Consider the following 21,636-nt stretch of genomic DNA (forward strand, 5'->3'; position numbering starts at 1 on the left):
CCTGGCATTGTAATTTGGATGATTTTATGTTTTGTATAATCTTGACGCTCGTTTTCTGTACACTCTGACTTACCTGTTTGTTAAGTGTTATTTTCATTTTACATTTATCAATAAAATGTTATATAAAAAAATGTTTGTTAGCGGGGCAGAAAAGATTCCAGAAAAGGTAAGCTGCCTTTTTTAAGCCTGGTGTTCTACCCTCCACTCTCCAGATATGAATTTTAATCACCTGCATATTGTTCTCTAGGGTTGCAGAGGCAATGGCAAACCACCTAGAATCATAGAGTTGGGAGGGACCTCCGGGGTCATCTAGTCCAACCCCCTGTACAATGCAGGAAATTCACAAATACCCTCCCCCCTCCACACCCCCAGTGACTCCTGCTCCATTCCCAGAAGATGGCAAAAACCCTCCAGGATCCTCGGCCAAACTGGCCCAGAGAACAATTGCCTCCTGACCCCCAAAGTGGTGATCAGCATTTCCCTCGGCGTGTAAGGAAGGGCCACGAGAACTAAGCACTGATGCAACCCTTCCTGCTCTTCCTCCCATGATCTGCCCTCCCTATGAAGACCACCTATCCATAGCATCTAAAGTTTGACTCTGTCGGTTCAGCTTGCGCTCAGCGTTCTCGACGACAAGCCTCCTAATGCTCCCCGCTTCAGGGTTTGCTGGACATTTCAGAGCTGGGCAATCGCCCTGAAAGTCTATACATGAACCCCTTGCCGTGCTCTCTCTTCATGAGAGCATTTTGAGACGTTGAAACCGTCTAGGAAACTATAGGTTAGGTTGCTGCTGGAGAGAAGTCTCCACACACACCTGTTCCTCGAGGAACCGGAACTCATATAAAAAAAATGATGAAAATATTTAATATGTAAAAAATTAGGTAAAGAATTTATAGCTACGGATAAAAAGAAGAAAAATGGGGTTGCAATATATGTTAAGGAATCTCTCTCCCCTGAATTAATACATGCTTCAGATGATGGAAGAATTGTAGCTGTCAAAATAAGAAGACAGGAGAGAACCTGATTATTAATATATATGCACCAAATCAGACTCAAGAACCGTTCTTTAAAACGTTATATGAAATTGTAATAAAGTAAATGTTTGAAAATATATGTATTATAGGTGATTTTAATGCGGTTTTTGATCCAGACAGGAAATCAATGCGAATAAAAAAGAAAAAAAGCCAGATTTTACCACAAATTTTTTTTGGAAATGGTAGAAGAATATAAATTAATAGATATATGGAGAATTAGAAATCTAGAGAAGAAAGACTTTACATATTACTCAGCTAGACATAACTGCTGGTCGAGAATAGATATGGCATGGATATCAACTAGTTGGATATTTGAGACATTGGAAGCGGAAATATTGCCAAAAACATTTGCTGACCACTATCCGATATTACTCTCTCTTAAAGAAATGCATAGGAAACCAAGATGGAGAATAAATCTTGGCTTATTAAGAGATCGTGAATTTATAAAAAACACTAAACTGGAAATTCAAGATTTTTTTAAACGGAACGAACAAGATGAGATATCTATAGCTATTGCTCTGCTTCTGTGCTCTATCTCAGGCTTAACCTTGTTGTCTCCAGTTGCAATTAACTCCACTGGGAAAGTTAACGGCTTTTGCGCTTTGCCCGCTCGCTTCTGCCCGTGCGCGCGAACTATAATCATTGGCTTGCTCTCACAGGGGGGATGTTTGATTTTACTATAAGTCTGAAGCCCTTATACTGAAGGCTATTCCTGACACAAGCTGTACACGTGTTCTTTAGTACTGGAGCTCCTAATAAACAGTTATCTTCTTATGAAGCCCTATGTGGTGTGACCTGACTAAGGACCCTGACAACAGGGTGTCCTGTTGTGAGGAGGGGAAGGGAAAGGAGATGGTAAACCGCTCTGAGAGTCACTCCTTCGGGCAGGGAGGAAGCGCACATGACACCAAGTGTCTTACCTTTATGTGCTTGTAAGGAGGAGGTTTGCGTTCGTTTTCTTGAGTTTCTTTGGCTTCCCGACGAAGTTTAATTTCTCGAAAACGTGCCTCGGCATCTTGCAAAGCTTTAAAAAAACAGACGGAGTGGGAACAAATTATTGCACTCATATGAACGTACCACAACATATAATCCAGAAGGCACTGATGCACAAGCATGTACACACACACAAACACAAGCAGATGCGATCTGCTGGGACTGTATCAATGTATTGTTTGCATCTACTCTAGATTAGCTGATTCAGAATAAATAAATCAGGCAACTGATATCCATGTGCTTTTCTATGCTAATCATAAGAATTCAGATGAGAGATAGACCCTGGCTTTTTTATGAAGTGTACTAAACACAAAAGATGGATTTTGGCTCCCATAAATTCAGCACAGGAGTTTAAAAAAGACGGGTGCTTCTCCTCGGTCCCCTCTCGCAGTGCCAGCTTATATAGGGCAGCAACCAAGTCATACGGTTCCCACCAGATACTCCGAGAATACCCCTTATGGATTTCAGACCATCCACCTCTTTTCTCCAAACAGAAGCTGCCTTGCCTCAGAATGTCAGTGCTGTTGCATTCTGGTAAAGCCCCATAAACAGTTCCGTGCACTCCCTGTAAGGGCAGTTTGATTCGGAGGGTTCCACAAAATAGAGACAAACATGCAGAAGATGGAGCGGATCTATTCTCTCTTGCTCCAGATTGCAAGACTAGATCTAATGGGTGGAAATTACAAGGGAATCGTTACTGGCTAAATATCAGGAGAAACTTCCTAACTGTAAGAGTGGTTGAGCAGTGGAACAGGAGGTGGTGGATGCTCCTTCGCTAGACGTTTTCAAGCGGAGGCTGGACGGCCATCTTTTGGGTATGTTGTAGGTATGTAGGGCTATCTTTCAGCTATGCTCCTGCAGAGTGCAGGGGGTTGGACTAGATGACCTGCAAGGTCCCTTCCAAATCTAACATTCTATGATTCTATGATATGCATAGGAACGGCCTGCTGAGAGTGAATACCAAAGACAGGGAAGGGGAGAAGAAGCCTTCATGTGTCACCTAGAGGGCAGGGAGAGAAAGGCCAGCATGTCCTTGGCAACACCAGTGTTTTTTACAAATCCCAAGCAATGCTCCCTCTAAGTTGTGGAGTCTTGTGAGCAAAAATTCAACTTTGTGAGCTGCTGGCACGAAAGTTGAGAGCGAGCGGTTTGGCTGCTGCATAAATCAGTTTGCTTTGGAGCCCTCCTTCCCTGAGCTAAGACAAAAATATGTGAGCTGGAGGCTAAAAAAACTGTGAGCTAGCTCACACTGACTCAGCTTAGAGGGAACACTGATCCCAAGTAGGAGTTTGAAAGTGATACTAACAATCTCCTCTGCTTTCATTTCCCGTTTCATGCCTGGTGTTAGCAAGCTAGAGGTCGAAGAGAAGAAATCAAGGTAGGGGCAACTGACAGCATCGTTCTCCAGCCTCACAGGAACTCAGCTGCGTGGCTCATGCCTTTGTTGAGGGATCTGAGCTAGGCTGAAGGATGGCTTAGTCAAGTACTGGACAATCTGCACTAAATTTGACTCCATATGCCCGGAAGCAGGGGTGTCGAACTCATTTGTTAGGAGGGCCGGATCTGACATAAATGAGACCCTGTTGGGCCGGGCCATGTATGCCATAAAATATAATGCCAGGTAGCAGAGACATAAAATTTATAAAGGGCACAAACACAAAGATATATATTTTTTAATTTAAAATAAAAACATGCTTAAAACATTAGCTCTGTAAGCTGCAAACCCGCTTTGGATTTATTGACATTCACCACAGAAATCTCATGCTCAAGAGTTCTGACTCTAGGACCTGGGTTAAAACATGAAATGGCTGAGTGGTTAAGAGAGTCCGGTGAAGCAAGCTATGATGCAGCAGCAGCAGCAGCAGAACTGGAAGCAGGAGAGGGCCAGTTCCACTGCGGCCCTGATGGAAGCCCCCCGGGGGCCTGATCTGGCCCCTGGGCCGCATGTTTGACACCCCTGCCCTAGAGGCCATTTGGAGGCCCTACAAGAGAGCAAACAGAATCATTCTTCTCCAGCGCCACTACATCAGCTGAATCATGAGCAACTCAGCTTTTGTAGGTGGTAACTGGAACAAGTCTGCTTGGATTCTTGCCAACTAAGTCCCTTGGATATGAACAGATTTGGACGGTGCTATTCAGAGGAGCATCTACGGTGGAAACTAGGGGTGGTGCATTCAGTATAAACCAAGCTGAATAAATACCCCAAACATTCCGATAAGGCATTATCTAAGCAGAATACAGATGAACCTGATTTGGCTACCAATATAGTTGATAAGGATAAAAGCTGAAAATATAAGGCTTTATTCAGCTTTACCGAATAGTGGCCGCTTGGGAAGTTCAATCTTTAACGGGCTACACATACCTTGTTTCTGGCTCTTTTCTGCCATTTGCTCTGGTTTCCAGGGCAACAGGAGGGAGGGGGAAGAGGGATCTCGGCAGGCTTTCTGCAAGGAGACTCTCCCCTTAGGGGGAGCTTAGAGCCAATCACGGCAATGCATTTGCAAATGGCATGGCATGGCAGGTTTGCAACTTTGCAAGGTTGCTGCTGGCTGCAAAGGTGAAGTCCAGCTAACTACCTTGCTTTCCCCGCCCATTTCCTAGGGAAGGGGGGTGGGGGAAGCAGCAGCAGCAGGAATCTGGCCAACAGGATTTCAGGTTAGGGGGAAACACCACTCTTTAGCCAATCGCAGAAGTTTGTTATTTCTTTTTTTTAAATTCTTCTGTGCATGGGCAAAAGAGCATAAAAGCAAGGGTCTGGCTGAGCTAGACTTGGATTCTTGCCAATTAAGTCCCTTGGACTGAGAGAGGTCTGGACTTGGAGAGTGGGTTTTTGTTCAGCTGCTGCTCTGAGCTTCCCGAGAGACTCTGCTGCGGACCAGATCCTGCCTGCCTGCCTGGAGAAGATGTCGACTGGTTTGACTTAATGTTTTTTAAAAAGTTTTCTTATTTTACTGTCAGTTTGTTCTTTGGGTTCTTTGGGTTCCGTGGTGGTGGTGGGTTTGAGGCCAAAGCCCTCTGTCTGTTTTTTTCTTTGGTAGCGTTTGGCGGGGAGTACAATGAGCTGCAGGAAGGGAACACAGCGGGGCCCTGGGAGAAAGGCTAAGGAGAAGACTAGAGGGGTGGAGGGGAGGGGGAGGGCTGCGGCTCCCCCCCTCACCTGCGTGGAGGACTGCTCCACAGCCACAGGTTGCTGCTGGGGCGCCTCCTGGAGAGATGCCCGCAGGTGCAGGGCGCTGGGCAGGGATCTCCTGCTCAGGCGGCCACTCCTGCAGCTGAGGCACAGCAGCAGCAGCAGGAGGAGGAGCAGCTTGAGCTGTCTTCTGGGGTGAGCTTTGGGGACAAGGGTGTTCCGGCTCTGAAACTCGCTCCAGCGACCAAAAGGATTCTGGAGGAGATAGAGATTACTCCAGAATCCAGCAGGCCTTCTGAGGAGGAACAGGAGAGGAGTCCTGAGATGGCGCAAGAGGAAAAGATGAAGGTGCACTCTGTGGTGCTGCCATCTCAACCCCTTCCCCCTCTGGTATCTCTTCCTGTCCCGTCCCTCCCCCAAGACATGGTGTGTCTGCCCCAAGCTCCTCACAGGAGGCGGCTCCAGGGACACCTGCAGCTGCTGGTTAGCGTGGGGTGCCCCTACACCTCTAATGTCTGGAAGCACCTGCTTCACACAGTGCCAGCTGTGTAGGGCCCGGCTCAGTTGTGGGAGAGACCTCAATCGTCTCACAACTACCAGTAGGTGGAAGCATCTGAAGAAGCACCACCAGACGATGCTTCTTCCGTGGGAGAGGCTGCTGCTGGAGTGGCCCAGCGGCCACCACCAGCCAGCCAGGAGGTGAGTTGGCCTGTGACCACCTCCCAGTGCAGTTCCTGAATGTTCCCCAGTGGAATAAAGGTGCCAACCTAGTGATGATTCCTTGTTTGAGATGTGTGTGTCCCTTTAAATGTTTGATAGTAACCAGTGTGCCGTGATTGGTGGATGGCAGAGTGTGGGAGGAGTTATTCTGTGTGGATCTGTGTGGGTGTGTCAGTGAGAGATTGGAGAATGACAGTTGGAATAATGACAGTTAAGAGAAAAAGCAGTTGATGGAGTTAGTTGGATTTCAGTCAGTGAGAGCTCTGACAGTGCTGCGTGGAGTCAGAGAGAGAGAGCTGAAAGTTCTGTGTGGAATCAGTTCTATGTGAAGTCAGTGCTGTGTCAGAGAGAGAGAAAGCACATCCCTAGTGAAACCTTGAAGGCATCAGTTCATCAGCACTCAAGTTTTGTTAATCCAGTTGATAATCCGGTACAGTCTAAGAGTTGTGAAGGCACTGGTGTGGACTGTAGATCTTGTGTCTGACAGGGCTGGTTAGATCCAAGGCATTTATTTGTTTTATTTAGAACTAGGAAAAAGGCTCGTTGTGGAAATAAATACAACGGCCTCTAGAAAGAGGCTCTGGGCGGGTGTTCTGGCCTTCGACACTCAGTATCAATTTGCTGTAGCGACCTCAGCAGGGTATAATGACACTTGAGTCCACCATTTTCTCCAGAGGAACTGATCTCTGCTACCTAAAGAACTGTTGTAATTTTGAGTGATCTCCAGCCCTCACCTGGAGATTGGCAACGATGGTTCCCCAGAAGGGAATGGTTGGTGTGGAGAGTGGAGTCTATGGCTTTGTACCTGTCCGAGGTCCCACGCCTCCTGAAACCTCACCCTCTCCAGGCTCCATCGCTCACATATACAGGAATTTTCCACCTGGAGTTGGCAACCCTATCTCCTTCCCAGCCAATCATCAACCTACCTTTATTTCCCCCTCACTCTTCAGCTTTCTACCCCCCACACACCTGCAGCCTCTCCCATGCTCTGAAGCCCTGACTGCTACGTCACATTGGCTGTCATACAGGGCCCACCGCAGCAGCATATAAGGACACAGAGTCCACCATTTTCTCCAGGGGAACTGATCTCTGCCACCTGGAAAGCAGTTGTAATTCTGAGTGATCTCCAGCCCTCACCTGGAGATTGGACAGATTTTACCTCAGAACAGCAAAGTGTTTAGAATGTTAGAGGCAAAAGCCAATCAAGTCGCATATGCAAACAACCTCTGTGTTCCGAGGCAAAGGCTAATGAGGCTGTATATGCAAATAACCTCTGTGTTCTGACTGGCTATGGGGGGGGGGGAGATTCTGAGTGACACACCAGGGCGCCAACCAATTCTGGAGCGTGTGGAATGTTCTAGAGAAGTGCCACCACCATTCGGCTTTTATATATAAGGGAGATATATTTCTAAACTGCCTCTTCAGAGCCTGCTCACGGTAGCTTACAATTAAAAACACAAACAGCATAAAACCATCTACAAAACGGAAGCCAATCATTAAAAGGCCGATAAGGCAACCCCCCTATTTAGAAGCCTGGGTAAAAAGATGCAAGTGTTTTAACCTGCTGCCTAAGAGAAAGCTGGGGCCAGGCGAAACTCAAGGGGAAGGGCCGTTCCAGCGGAAAAGGGAGTCTCTTGCTGTGTCTTTGGTCAGTTAGGTGGAATCCTAAAAAACATGTTCCTGAGAGTAAGCCCCACTGAATGGACCTGAGTAGGAGTCGGAGTAGACCCGCTTAGGACCACTGTCTACATCTCCAAAACAAGTAGGTGTACGGTGATGAAGTGAGCACGACGTTCTGGCAAACGTTGAGTTGTGCTTCCGAATGATTAAATATTACTACCATTCTTGAAGACTTTTCCAATCCCTTTAATTCCTTGGTATCGACTTCCCCGGTCTCCTTCCATATAGGGAAACACACGGGCCTGATGCGTCCAGTAATAATCTTTAGAGCCAAAGAAGAACACAGGAAACTCTCCGACCTCGTGCTTCATTTTCTGGATATTTGGGGGGACGTTTTTCGGGTGGCAGACTTCTGCGGGCCACCACCTACAAGAGAAACGTGGCGAGAGAAAAGAAGCCTTTGAGAATCTCGTTTCCCAGTGCAAATGCTTGTGAGAGATGTTCCATCTTAATCCCATTATAAAAATTCAGTGAACGAAATGGGCTACGCCCAACCAATTCCCACCCACCCCCCAAGATCCTTTGTAGAAGGGAAGGAGACAAAATGCAAAGAATAAGGTGATGCACACCGGGACAAAAAAACCCCCCAAGTTCAAGTGTAGGCTAATGGGGGGACTGTACCTGATGAGACTGAGAGGGGAAAAGATTTTGGGGTCGAAGTGGATAGCTCAATGAAAGTGTTACCTCAGTGTGCTGCAGTGGTGAAAAAGGCAAACTCTATGTTAGGGATTATTAGGAAGGGGTAAAAGGTAAAGGTAAAGGTTCCCTTGCTCGAAAGCCAGTCGAATCCGACTCTAGGGTTGCGGTGCTCATCTCCGTTTCAAAGCCGAAGAGCTAGCGCTGTCTGAAGACGTTTCCATGGTCATCTGCCGGCATGACTAAAACACCAAGGCGCACGGAACGCTGTTACCTTCCCACCGAAGTGGTACCTATTTATCTACTTGCAATTTCTTGCTTTCGAACTGCTAGGTTGGCAGGAGCTGGAACTAGAGACGGGAGCTCACCCCGTCTTGCGGCACCTGGGTCTTGAACTGCTGAACTACTGACCTTCCACAGCCTGCAGTTCAGCGTCTTAACCACTTGAGCCACTGCAGCTCCATATTAGGAAGGGGACTGAGAATAAAACAGCCAATACTGTAATGCCCCTGTATAGATCTATGGTGCGGCCTCCTTTGGAATACTGTGTACAGTGCCAGTCACCATATCTCAAAAAAGGACACTGCAGAGATGGGGAAAAGTACAGGGGAGGGCAACCAAGATGATGAGGGGGTTGGAGGACCTTTCCTACGAGGAAAGGCTGAAAAGTCTGGAACTTTCCAAATTAGAAAAGAGACAACTAAGGGGGGGGACGGACACATGATAAGAGGTTTATAAAATTACGCCTGGAGTGGAGAGAGCTTACAAAGAGAAAATTTTCTCCCTCTCCCAATGGGGAAAAGTACAGGGGAGGGCAACCAAGATGATGAGGGGGTTGGAGGACCTTTCCTACGAGGAAAGGCTGAAAAGTCTGGAACTTTCCAAATTAGAAAAGAGACAACTAAGGGGGGGGACGGACACATGATAAGAGGTTTATAAAATTACGCCTGGAGTGGAGAGAGCTTACAAAGAGAAAATTTTCTCCCTCTCCCAAAATATTAGAACTCAAGGGCATCCAGTGAAGAGAAGCTGATGGGTAGTAGGTTCAGGATGGACAAAAGGAAATACTACCCGACACAGAGACTGATTAAAATGTGGCATTCGCTGACAGAGGATGTAGTGATGACCACAGGAATGAATAACTTTAAAAGGGGATGGATGGAGGGCAAGTCTATCAATGGCTACTAGTCAAGGCGACTGAGGGGAACCTCCACATTCAGAGGCACTAAACCTCTGAACCCCAGAGCTAATAGGCAACATCAGGGGAAGGTCTTGGCCTCTCTGCCCTGTTGCTGGCCGTCCAGAGGAGTTGGTTGGCCACTGTGTGAGACAGGATGCTGGACTGGATGGACTACTGGTCTCATCCAGCAGGGCTCTTCTGATGTTCTTAATAGCAATTATTAACCATGGCAGATCATGTCAAATAGCTCATCTTAAGAAGTCCTAACCTGTAATTTCCTAGTTTGACCCAAATAATATCCTGAAAGTGGATTTTCTTCCCTGCTTTGCAGTCGTTGCAATACCAGCTCCCGTCTGGCATTTCAATGTTTAAGCAATCTGGGTGAAATGCTGCTGGACACGACTCGCAGCATAAAAGGCTTCCACCTGCACAAAAAGCAGTACAATAATCAGCATTCTAACAGAAAGGGAAAACACGCAAAGAAATGCTACGCCAGTTCAAATCCAGGAGCGCGGCAACAGGCTGTGGGGGTCTGTACAGGACGCATACAACTCTTGCCGTCGACCACTCTGATAATCTGTTGGGAGAGGAAAGGGAACTGCACTAGATCCCCCTGCTCAGTAACAGGCTTGTGGTAAGAACTGGCAGGTGCACATCCCTCCAAATAGATTATTGGCGCTGTCCAGGGGTCGTTTCGTAGAAAAAGAGCTAGGGGAACTCATTAGCATAACTCATTAGCATATGCCACACCCCCTGACATCACCGGAAGTGTGTCATAAGGCCACACACCCCGCCCCCAAAGGTCCCGGCCGCCGCTGCCGGCCTTGCAGCTCCACTGCCGAGCCCCATGAGGGGTCCGGTGGTGGACCTGCAAGGCCGGGGGGAGTGCAAGGAAGCCCCGCGAAGGCCCTCCCTGGCCCCAGGCTGGCAGGGGTGGGGAGAGGCAGGGAGGAAGCAACTTACCATCCCTCTTCTCCTGCCTCCTCCTGGCTGAATGAGGGCCGGAAGCAGGGCGGCCGGAAGCAGGGGGCGGGGCTTCATCATGTGCCCCGCCCCCGTACCTCACCCGGGGGAACTGCGATCCCCCGCGATCCCCCCCGAAATGACCTCTGGCGCTGTCACAGGAAAAGGAACACTACATGCACCTTCTAATGTGTGGGGTAACCTAACAGAAAAAAGAAACTTGTGGACAAAGGCCTGCCCCTGCATATAGATCGCTCTTGATGTTTTTTAGCTATAAGGCTGTAAGTCTGCAGACAGTAAGCACTTACATTTTATCCTGTGGCTGGCCAGGAGCTATTGATCTACAATAAACGAATTTGCTTTTTTTGTCTGAGAGTGCCTCAGAAAAAAATCTAGATTCAAGTCCAGTAGCGAGTTAGAGACCAACAAGGTTTTCAGGGTAGAAGCTTTCAAAAAGTCAAAACTCCCTTTGTCAGATACTTCATCTGAAAAAGGGAACTTTGGACTCTTGAAGGCTAATATCCGGAGAACCGTGTCGGTCTCTTAAGGTGCTCTCGGACTCAAATCTAGCTGTTCTACGGCAGACCAACATGACTAGCCACTGAAACTGCCTTGGAAAAGAATGACTGCTGCCGTGCAAATACTAGGACAGACGTAACAGTTTAATCAGGAAGAGATTCGCAGGAAGGATCCAAAATTCTTATTAGACTTAAGGAACAGCTTTGGTTTATTTTATCTACATCCCACTTTCCCCCTTTAATTGGGACTCAACATGGCTCATTGCAACATTTTCCCCACCGTACCCTCGTAACAACAACCCTATGAGGTAGGTTATGCTGAGAGACTGTGATGTTCCCAAGGTCACCCGGCTAGCCTTTCTGGCAGAACGGGGATTCGAGCCTGGTTGTCCCAGGTTTGACTTCAACAGTTGAACCCCACTGTACCATGCTGACTGGGAAGGGTACAAGAAACAATTCAGCTTGCTTTGCACTGCCTTGTTTTTGGTTGTTCAAACTGGGACAGTAACTACAAAGTATAACACACTGGTAAAATTCTGCGGAGGGGGGAGATAAAGGCATACATTAGGTTAGATACAACACCGTAGAAGCAGTTTATAAAAATGTAGATTGAATCCGGAGCTTTTCTATTTCTGCCTTTTTGCACATATTGGTCTGAACAGTGAAGGAAGCAGAGGAGAAAGGGGAGAAAAAGGAAACTAGACCAGAGGTGCTGAACTAATTTTCTACAAGGGATGGATCTGACATAAATGGAACTTTGTCAGCCCAGGCCATGTGTGCCATAAAATGTAAAGCCAGGTACTGGAGATATAAACTTTATAAAGGTGATTTCAGATGCCAGATGGTAATAGCAGGTGAATGAGAATAGCAGGTTTGATTAGATTAGGTGTGATATGCAGAGGAGGAGTAGGCATGGAAATATCAGCACTGGTAATGAGACAGGAAACCTAGGTCTCAATTTGGTCCAGGAAGATTCAGTCCAGGAGGATGCAAAGAATAAATGGACATAAGTCTGACATTAGAAACCAGAACATCCAAAAATCGGGGTGGGGGGAGGCTGATTAAGCGTCTCTCGTCATATGTCCTAGACCAGGGGTCCTCAATGTGGTGCCCATGGCGCCTGCCAACAGCTCTCCTGGCACCCACTAAGCATTTTTAGAAAGGAGGTGGGGCCACATGGGTCTCTTACCCAGCAGGGCTTCTGATTGGCCACTGGAGATCTGACTGACTGTAGATTAAACTAATGTTGTCTCAGCAGCAGCTGTCACCATGGATCACCTGAAGCAGCTCACTGGAACCTGCTCTTGATATGATGTGGCGACTGTGCTGGTATAGCCATTTCAGTACAGACAAGTATTGTTGTATTTTCCTGAACAGAAATGTTTTTCATGGTAAGGAAAGTAATGATAATTTAACACACTGTGTTTTACCACCAATACAGGCACCATGCTGCTTGTCTTTTCATCAGTGCACTACACATAAGTGAGTTCAGAAATGGAAATCTTTGATTCTAAATATCCTTTCCTCCTCCTCTCCTCGACATTTTAAGTAAAAAATCTAAAGCATTTCAGTGTAACGAAAGAATTCTCAAGGAAAGAAACAAACCACTTCCGGCAGGGCAGCTTGAACCTAAGAGCAAAATGGCATTAAATTACAAGCTATATTTAGAATAAGAAGTTTAAGAAGTCTTCCCACTTGCTTACCTTTTGAGCACACAAAACACCAGCTTACATTCACGTGTGCGTGGTGGCTTTTCCCTTTGGTGGCAGTGAAGTGGTTGGTGCAAATAATGTTGCTTGAATTGATCACCTCGCATCCCGCAGCGATGCAGCTGTCTCCGGCGTGATAAGCAACTGGGCAGCGAATGCAGCGCATCATTTTGCCTGGCAGATATTAAAAAGTGTGTGTCATTTTTTATAGAACATTGACAGAAAAGTTGGACGTCACAAAGCCACATCTACAGAAAAATGGCTGGAAAAAGAGGCAGTTTGGAGGGGAAAGCCGGGGAGGCGGAAGGGATCTACAACCCTACCCTACCTGATTCTGTGCTCTATAGCTTGTCTCCTGCCCTGTCCTTTGAAGGCATTCGAAAACGACCCAGTCCTGACAGATAGGTGTGTCCCTGTCTTTACCACTTCAGCCCTGATGATAGCCATTAAGTCTACAAATGGATCTCTTGATGGATAATTTGAAAACCATCAGATCCTAGGACGATGCTATGCTTACTTTTCATCTACTGAGAGCAGCAAGATTATTCATGGTACAGAAGTGGAAATCTTAAGTTTTATTCTCATCACTGTCATGGCTCTGCTGATAACCAGGCTGCTGAGATTATATTAAGTAGAGATAGGTTGCAATATGAAATACACTAGTAATTTATCAATTTTTGATATTAATCACAAAACTTCCCCTGTAGAATGTGTTACTTGGTGAATGTCTGAATTTGATATTTAAAATATTTTAGTTCCACGCAGCCTGCAATCCTACTTGAGTATAATGACGAATGATCATTTCGACAAAGGAAGGAATGCTTCACCCTGCCTAGCAACAGACAATCCAATTGCTCCGGGTGTTGAAATTATACCATTGCCATGGCGGGATAATGAGATCTTGAAGGCCAATATCCCTCAGGCAGGCAGACCAGAGACTCCCCCCCTCCCCCCCAGGAACAGAGATCTAAATGGATCCCAGAATTGTTCCAGACATACTAAGTAATTTTCACAGCCGCTAGGTCTATTGCTTGGCTGACGTAAAGAGAAAAGCAAGAAGGTCACAGTCCACAGTACAGTAAAGCAAAACACAAAAAGGAAACTGTGCAAAAATTGCTGCAGGTTATATCACAAAAGTCTATATTTCCATGTAATGCCGAAAGTCCATTTGTTTTTTTCAGACATACAATCAAAGAGGTCTTCACAAGGTAATGATGACAAAACTCTCCGGATCAACAATTTCCGTTTCGTGGCGCCTTCATCAAAGATCAACAGCACCAAGATGTCATTCCTTATTTTTCAAAGAGCCACCCTTCCATTCTCAACCTATTGTTATGATTAGCTTGCCTGCTTTGTGAAAACATGTATTAGAATTTATTCCATGGCATGGATTAGAAACTGTATATTTTGAGAATGGAAGGATTACTCTTCTCACCGGAGCAACGCCTTGTGAAGGTGCCACTCTGCAAAACGCGTAAAATCAGCAACTTGCCGGTTCATGAGCGTTCTTGGTGGTGGTTCCTGGATCGCGGAATGGTCTGCTCAAGGGGGGTTACGAAGGCCCCCCTGTTTCTGTCATTTCGAAAAAATGAGGAGGAGGGCATTCTCGTAGAGCAGGGGTCTCCAACACGGTGCCCTGCCAATATCTTTTCTGGTACCCACCAAGTGTTTTTACAAAGTGGGTGGGGCCAGGTCAGTTATTTTGCTCAGTAAGGCTTCTGATTGGCCATGCAGTTTTTTAAAAAATGTTGCTTTGGCAGCCGCTGCCATCACTACACAAGGATCTTCGCTCCTTTATCCCGCCTCACCGCGCAATCACATCGCTCCCCAGCGTCTACACTACCGATGCGCGGGAGCGTGTGTCGGCGGTTTTTTTAAAAAATTCTCAGTTTGCGTATAGGCACTCATCCGTAGAATGGAGAAAAACTATCATGGTGCATGCGCAGAACCACTAGGGCGAATCAATCCATCCCCTCCAACAAAAGACTTCCTTTTAAAACCTTTGACCTGAAAATGGCCTCCATGAGATCCCGAACTCATCTAAACATTAAATTAATGACTGTTTAAGCGCCGGTTTTATAAACACGGAAGTGGAGCTCCGCCTATGTGCGCACCGCCGACGCTAAAAAAAATGGTGGGCGAAAAGTGGAAGCCTTGGGCTTCTGCAGCAGCTTTCGAGCGGGGAGGGGGTTTAAACCACCAGAAGTGGCTTGACACCGGAGGAGTGATCACACAGGGGGGAAATGCGGCTTTAAACGGGAGAACTGAGAAAACACCACTTGGGACCTGGTAACAAAATACTCCGGGTTAAAGGGGGTTTTAAGACGGAAACCAACGGTTGGGGACAGGAGGCAGATGTTGACTGTGTGATCGTGCATGTAAAATCCGTTGTTGAACAGGCACGACACCAGATCAAATGGCACGTCTGAACGCATCCTAAGTGTATTTGATAAAGCGTGCCTTGCACACGAAAGCTCATACCTCGAATAAACCTTTGTTGGTCTTAAAGGTGCCACAGGACTCTAAATTTGTTGTACAACTTGAATTCTAACCCTTAAACTGTTTGTTATTTTAAGCTGAATTATGAATGCTAAAATTTTACTTAGGAAATTGATTTCACAGAAGTTTGCCCCCCCCCCGAATGGCCTATGGGCCAAAATACAAATTGAACAAAATTAAGATAATTAAGCAGCATAGATCATTGTGAATCGCTCCTGGAGCCTTCATCATTTAGCATTTTCATTCTGCAAGAACTATGAGGAGGAAGTAATTGTTAAATGATGAAATTGGCAAGCAGAACCAAATTAGAATCCATTGTAACTATGGAAGGCTGATACAACGCAGGAGGACTAATTAAATGGAATGACAGTAATGCGAATATAAAGCATCCCCCCAAAATAAGCATTTTTTATACTTGCTGGAAAACAGGGGAGAAAACGCTGCATGCTTAGAACCCATCAATATGTGTCTTCAAAAAGGATGAGTTTGACTTAGCGTGGCATTAATTGTGTCAGCTCTTAAACCTCTGAGACAGGCAAACAAGGCAAATCCATTATGGTACCCATATTGGTGTATTGCAGTAAAACAAAACAGACATCCAGTGGCACTTTAAACACTAAGAACATTTATCTCAGTGGGAGCTTTAATGAGTCAGAGCTTCCTTGTTCAGATACAATGAAGGAGACATGCCCAGCTGTATGGTATCTATAATCTTCTATATCTGTATTCAGCAACTCCTGGATGCTCTTGGCTCAGTCTGTTCTAGCCACAGTAATCCATGCCTTAGTTACATCTAGACTGGACTACTGCAATGATTTCTACTTGGAGCTACCCTTGAAGAGTGTTTGGAGACTGCAGCTTAGTGCAGCTAGTCAGAGCCAGTTACAGGGATCACGTGACTCCAATGGTACAGCAACGACACTGGCTTCCAATCCACTCCCGAGCCCGATTCAAGGTGCTGTTTTTGACCTTTAAAGCTCAACTTGGCTTGGAACTGGGGTATCTGAAGGGCCGTCTTCTCCCACACATTCCTGCCCAGCAACTGAGATCACAGGGAGAGGCCCTCCTGACTCTCCCAGCATCCAAAGAAGCTTGTCTTGTGGGTACACAAGAGAGGGCCTTTTTGGTGGCAGCCCCACGGTTATTGAACAATCTCCTCAGAAAGGTACACCTGGCCCTCCTCACTCTTGATGGCATTTGATTCGTTCTTCTGCCTACTGATAAGTTTTAAATTATTGATTTTAACTAGCAGGTTTTGTGCATTTTACACTGTAAGCCACTTTGAGTTCTTAGACGGTAGAAAGACGGCGAATGAATAGTTCAAACAAACAAATAAATAAATGGTATTCTGTTGGGAAACGGTGTATTGTGAACTCATAGAGCACCTTTCCCCTTCTTAAAACGGTACCTGCCTGCCATCTTCTTGTTTTGGAATGACCCAAGGCAAATGGCCTCCTTGTCTTTTCTTTCAGAGAACAAATGGGAGTCTGAGGGGAAAATGGCTGGTGGGAACGGAGGTGTGTCCTATGAATAGCTCTAGAATAAAAAGGACACCTTCAACAAGTTGTGTCCCAGCAGAGCAGTGGGGTGTGTGTGTGGTTTCGTTTTCAGGCTCACGCAAGCCTTACCAGATAACCGAATGCTCATCACACCTTCAAACTGTCACATCCGCCAACAGAGTAGAAAATAACTCCACCTTGAAGAGTGGCTGTGCTTTGTGGGAAAACTGATAATCAGCGGGAGGGGGCTCTCTAGTCAGCAGGAGGGGGCTCTCATGTTTGGGTTCTGGAAAATCAATGATCAGAAGTGGCTTTGAGTCGGGAGACAAAGTTTAAATAAATGGTGTCACCCTCCGATGCCAGATAGTAGGCCTCAAGTCCACTTGAGAGAGAGCCAGTTTGGTGCAGTGGTTAGGATCGCAGACTCTAATCTGGGAGAACCGGGTTTGATTTCCCCACTCCTCCACATGCAGCCGCTGGTGTGACCTTGGGTCAGTCACACGTTCTCTCAGGAGCAGTTCTCTCAGAGCTCTCTCAGCCCCACCTACCTCACAGGGTGTCTGTTTTAGGGAGGGGGAGGGAAAGGAGACTGTAAGCCAGTCTAAGACGCCTTCAGGTAGGGAAGGGTGGGGTATAAATCCAATCCTCTTCTTGACTTATTGACTCTTCATGGCACTTAATGGCTGGCTAAACTTCAGTCGGGGAGGAACAGGCTGACCTTAACAGACTGTGCCCTGGGAAGGAGGGTGGGTGGAGATGCTGGCTGCACTTTTTGTGCTGAAACACATCTCTAACCCATAAAATCTACCTGGAGTGGCTCACTGAATCCTTGGCGATGCCTGATGTTGGGGAGGTGAGGAGATGGAAGGCAACTGTCTGAACTATGGACTCCCCAGCCTGTCTGACCTGGCCTGAAGTGAATATACGAACACATAAAGCCACCTTGAATCAGACTTCTGGTCCACCAAGGTCAGTGCTGTCTACTCAGACTGGCAACAGCTCTCTCTGGGATCTCAGGCTGAGGCCTCTCACATCACCTCCTACCAGATCATTTTAACTGAAGATGCCAAAGAGTGAACCTGGGACCTTCTGCAGGCCAGATGCTCTATCACGGAGCACCAGCCCCTCCTTAGTGAGGTGAGGCGCAAGAGAGTCCTGAAAGTGCCCAAAGTTTTTATTGCAAAAGAACTGCTTTTTTCCGTTCCATTCTCTGGAAGTGGTGGTGTATATATGGGTATGTGGGTGCCCGCGTGACATTTTTGTTGTTTTCTTTGGAGCACCTGAAAAGCTCTGCAGAACCCAGCGAGACGACGACCCTGAATCTGTGGGAGATCCTGCCTCTTAGAAAATGGCTTCTTATGTCTTCCTGGGCCTTGGAAGGGAGCTTTGTCTGGTGTTGAATGACCTAGGTTTGAGAACTTTCTACTGCTTCCTTCCTGTGGACACTGTGCTCAAGGAAAGTCCCCAAGTAAAAGTTGGATTTATTTTTTTTAAATGATGGAACATCAGTGAGCTTGGCCCCCTTGTACACTCTCACAGCACAATCATGGGACCCAGCAACACCAGCCAAACCATCTCGGGTTCATTTGCTCGCTCATCTTCCAACGTCATACATGCCGTCGAGCATCAACAACGCCCTTCGACTTTCTGCATCAGCCAAAAATAAATGTGATACCACAGAATCACAGTTGGAAGGGGCCATACAGGCCAGCTAGTCTAACCGCCTGCCCAAAGCAGGATCAGCCGAGAGCATCCCTGACAAAACAGAATCATAGAATCACAGAGTCACAATACTCGGGAACCAACGGAAGAAGAGTTTAATCTTCCAGGACAGCCTCGGGAACCAATGGGAGAAGAGTTTAATCTTCCAGGACAGCCCGTTGCTGACCTAAGAGTGGCAGTTCTCCTACAGAGAAGCTTCAGAGGGAGATTACAACACCAGGATTCATTAACAAAGTCAGGGCAATGACCCCCTTCCCCCCACCAGGGCTCAATAAAGATACAGGGTTCTCATCTCATTTTGGATGCTAATTTCCAGCATTTCCTGCCTATATGCTTATCTCCCAGCTCTAATCAAGCTGGTTACATTTCACATTATCTCTCTGCATCCTGTCTCCACGGGGCTCCCCTCTGCAACACCCCTCCCGCCTTCTGACCTGGACATAAGGGCTGATGAAACACCATTCTATTTGTACCTGACAAAGTGAGCTTCGACTCCGAAACCTTACAATTTTGTTGGTCTTTAAAAGTGCTGCTGGACCCAAACAGGTGGCTGGTTTATGTAAACATGCTATTGCGTCTATATAGCTGTAAACATCTGTCTCGCTGTTTTCGAACACACTCAGTAACTCTGCTTTTGCATTTTAATCACTGCCATTTTATGTTAAATTTCTCTCTTCAGTTCACATCCTGCTCTGTTGCGACTCACTTCCTTTCAGAGCCTTGTAGTGAACATTCCTTGTGACGAGGGATAATGCTGGCAGGCTGGCTCTCATGGGGGGGGGGAGACTGGATGTGTCATGATACTTCCTGAAGCGATAAAACAAAGGACACAGAGGCCACAATACAACGGCTACAGAGGAACAATACATGGGTGGTGGTCACACACGCGAGATAATGCGGGTGGGTAGGGGGGGGGGAAGCGACGCTATTTCCTCCGGAGGAATTTGACCCGCAGTTGCGCGATCACACAGTCCTTGGAAGCTGTGGGGGCAGCCCGCCACTGCATGATCAGATGCAACCGTGGGTGAGTCAGGGTCCCCCCTCCCCGTTTGTTCCAGATGCACTTAAACGGAATCGATGAATCACATCTTAGCACTGAGGGCTCCCTAAGGAGTGTGCGATGATGCACATACTGAGAAGGTGGGAAAAACAATGGCACAGAGATGGGATGGCCTGATGCCATGTGAGCGCACTGGAGCGATCAGACAGGGGGAAGTCTGTCTGTGGCCCGTAGCAACCTATGGCTTATTGTGTGTGCGATCGCGGCCATGGTAAGGCTTTTTACCACACTTAAGTGCTGGTAAGCGGAAAGGGGAGACTGCAAATCACCATTAGAAGTTACTTCCAATACTTCCTTTGCTCCAAAATATAGATCATATGAGGAGACATTGCCTTTTATTATTATTATTAGAAGAAGAAGAAGAGCATGGGAGCAATTAAGCTCAGCATGCAGAGATAAAAATCCCTGTTTATTCTGGAATATGGTCTCTAATTGTAATACTAGACCTCCCTCAGTGTGCAGTAATACAATTCTCCCTGAAACTTGGGAAAATTATTTTGAGCAGCTCTACCAAGGTCAGGATGAGGCTGCTTCAGAGGTCCTGGATATAGCTACCTTACCCTCTTGGTCCCCTGTGCATCCTCAAGAAATTAAGAACCTCATACAGACCCTGAGTTCCAACAAAGCCCCAGGTTCTGATCTTATATGTGCAGATCATATGAGACATTGCCTCTTTTATTAGAAGATAACAGCAGACCTATCACTCTTTGAGCTGCAACATTTTATACATCTGGGTTGGATTTTCTCAGCCATTCAAACGGGGTTCTAACTTTTTCTATATTTTAGTAATCTGCTTAACACGAATAAGTTAAGAAGCAGTATGGGGTAGAGAGAGACTTCCAGTAAGGGAAGGCAACTTCCCATCAATCTTCTGGGAAGTGAAGACTAGAGGCTGCCGGCTGCCTCCGCAGTTATCCTGAAGCTCCTGATGATGTGGGGAATGTGTGTCTACTAAGACCAGATGTTCTTGGAGGCTTCCAGTGCTAATGTGTAAGCTCTCCAATGTCACCAGGAGCTTCCACAGAGGTCACAGGCACCAGCCCTGCCAGGTGGAGTGAAAGAAACAGAAAGAAATATACCCGCAAGGAAGCACTTTAAAGAAGCAAGGGGTGGGTGGGAACGGGACTAAATACCTTTGAATACTTTGGGATTTGAAGGGTTAGTAACATGGCAACTGGCACAGCTGTGGAGAGGGCAGCGAAAGCCTCTGTTGTCGAACACTGTTAGGCGGAATTTCTTCACACAAGTTTCGTGGTAGAATTTTCCACAGTGGGATACGATGCAGCGCTTCACTTCCGATTTCTTCTCTTTGCACACAAAACACTTGTGAACACCTGGTTTAAAAAAAAATTTAAAAACCCAAGTTGAATATTGTTCTCTATAAAGCCTAGAACACAATACACAATAACATCAGGAATTCGAATAGTAGCATTAAAACGGACCATCAACAAAAAGGTAGCCACAGCTTTCATTCCAAAACCACAGTTTTTTAACCATCTTGACCTCCCCTGCCCATAGTAGGCCTACAGATGCCGACTGCTCTGCTAACACCTAAAAAGAAGAAGAGGAGGAGGAGGAGACTGGATTTATACCGTGCCCTTCACTTCCCAAAGGAGTCTCAGCGCGGCTTACAAACTCCTTTCCCTTCCCCTCCCCACAACGGACACCCTCTGAGGTAGGTGGGGCTGAGAGAGCTCTTGACAGAAACGGCTCTTTTTCAAGAACAGCTCTTATCAGAACTACGGCTTGCCCAAGGTCATCCAGCAGGTGCAAGTGGAGGAGTGGGGAATCAAACCCGGTTCTCCCAGATTAGAGTCCGCGCACTTAACCACTACACCAAACTGGCTCTCACACCAGAAAACAGGACTGATGTTATTTATTTATTTTTTGCTGCCATCCTGTTTTTATTTAATTGGTTTTTAATCGTATAATTATTGTTTTATCTCTGTTGTGAGCCGCCCTGAGCCCATCATGGGACAGGGCGGGCTACAAATGCAATAAATAAATATAAATCAATCAATTTTATCCTCATGCTGCATGCACTATGTTCCATCCTCCCCTCCTCTGACTGAGGATTCACTTCTTGCATCTTATGAATTCTAGAGCCCACAATCACTTATGCTCCTCTGCTTTCCGGAAGCCACCCTTTAAATTATCCGGAGAAGGTCTCCATAATGATCCGCTGCTCCCTCTTCTTCAGCTCACCCCCTACCGCTGTCGTCCCCCCCAAAAAAATGCCTCTATATGGACCATCTAATGTACAAAATGCTCAGCAAACAGGTTTCTGATTCAT

The 21,636-nt window shown here is 46.6% G+C and overlaps 1 protein-coding gene across 1 annotated transcript in view; it reads right to left on the minus strand.

The window, feature by feature from the left end:
- The window catches only part of WHSC1 (Wolf-Hirschhorn syndrome candidate 1), a 115,448-nt gene that overhangs the window by 12,162 nt on the left and 81,650 nt on the right, over positions 1–21,636 (minus strand). Inside the window, exons 12-16 of the mRNA XM_015424916.1 lie at positions 20,477–20,677; positions 12,558–12,737; positions 9,642–9,798; positions 7,718–7,923; positions 1,955–2,058 (exon numbers count right to left, since the gene is read on the minus strand). Coding sequence (XP_015280402.1) covers positions 1,955–2,058; positions 7,718–7,923; positions 9,642–9,798; positions 12,558–12,737; positions 20,477–20,677 — 848 coding nt within the window. The remainder of the gene's footprint in view (positions 1–1,954; positions 2,059–7,717; positions 7,924–9,641; positions 9,799–12,557; positions 12,738–20,476; positions 20,678–21,636) is intronic.

Source organism: Gekko japonicus, unplaced genomic scaffold (assembly GCF_001447785.1).
Source record: "Gekko japonicus isolate JY-2015 unplaced genomic scaffold, Gekko_japonicus_V1.1 scaffold1478, whole genome shotgun sequence".
Taxonomy (NCBI): Eukaryota; Metazoa; Chordata; class Lepidosauria; order Squamata; family Gekkonidae; genus Gekko; species Gekko japonicus.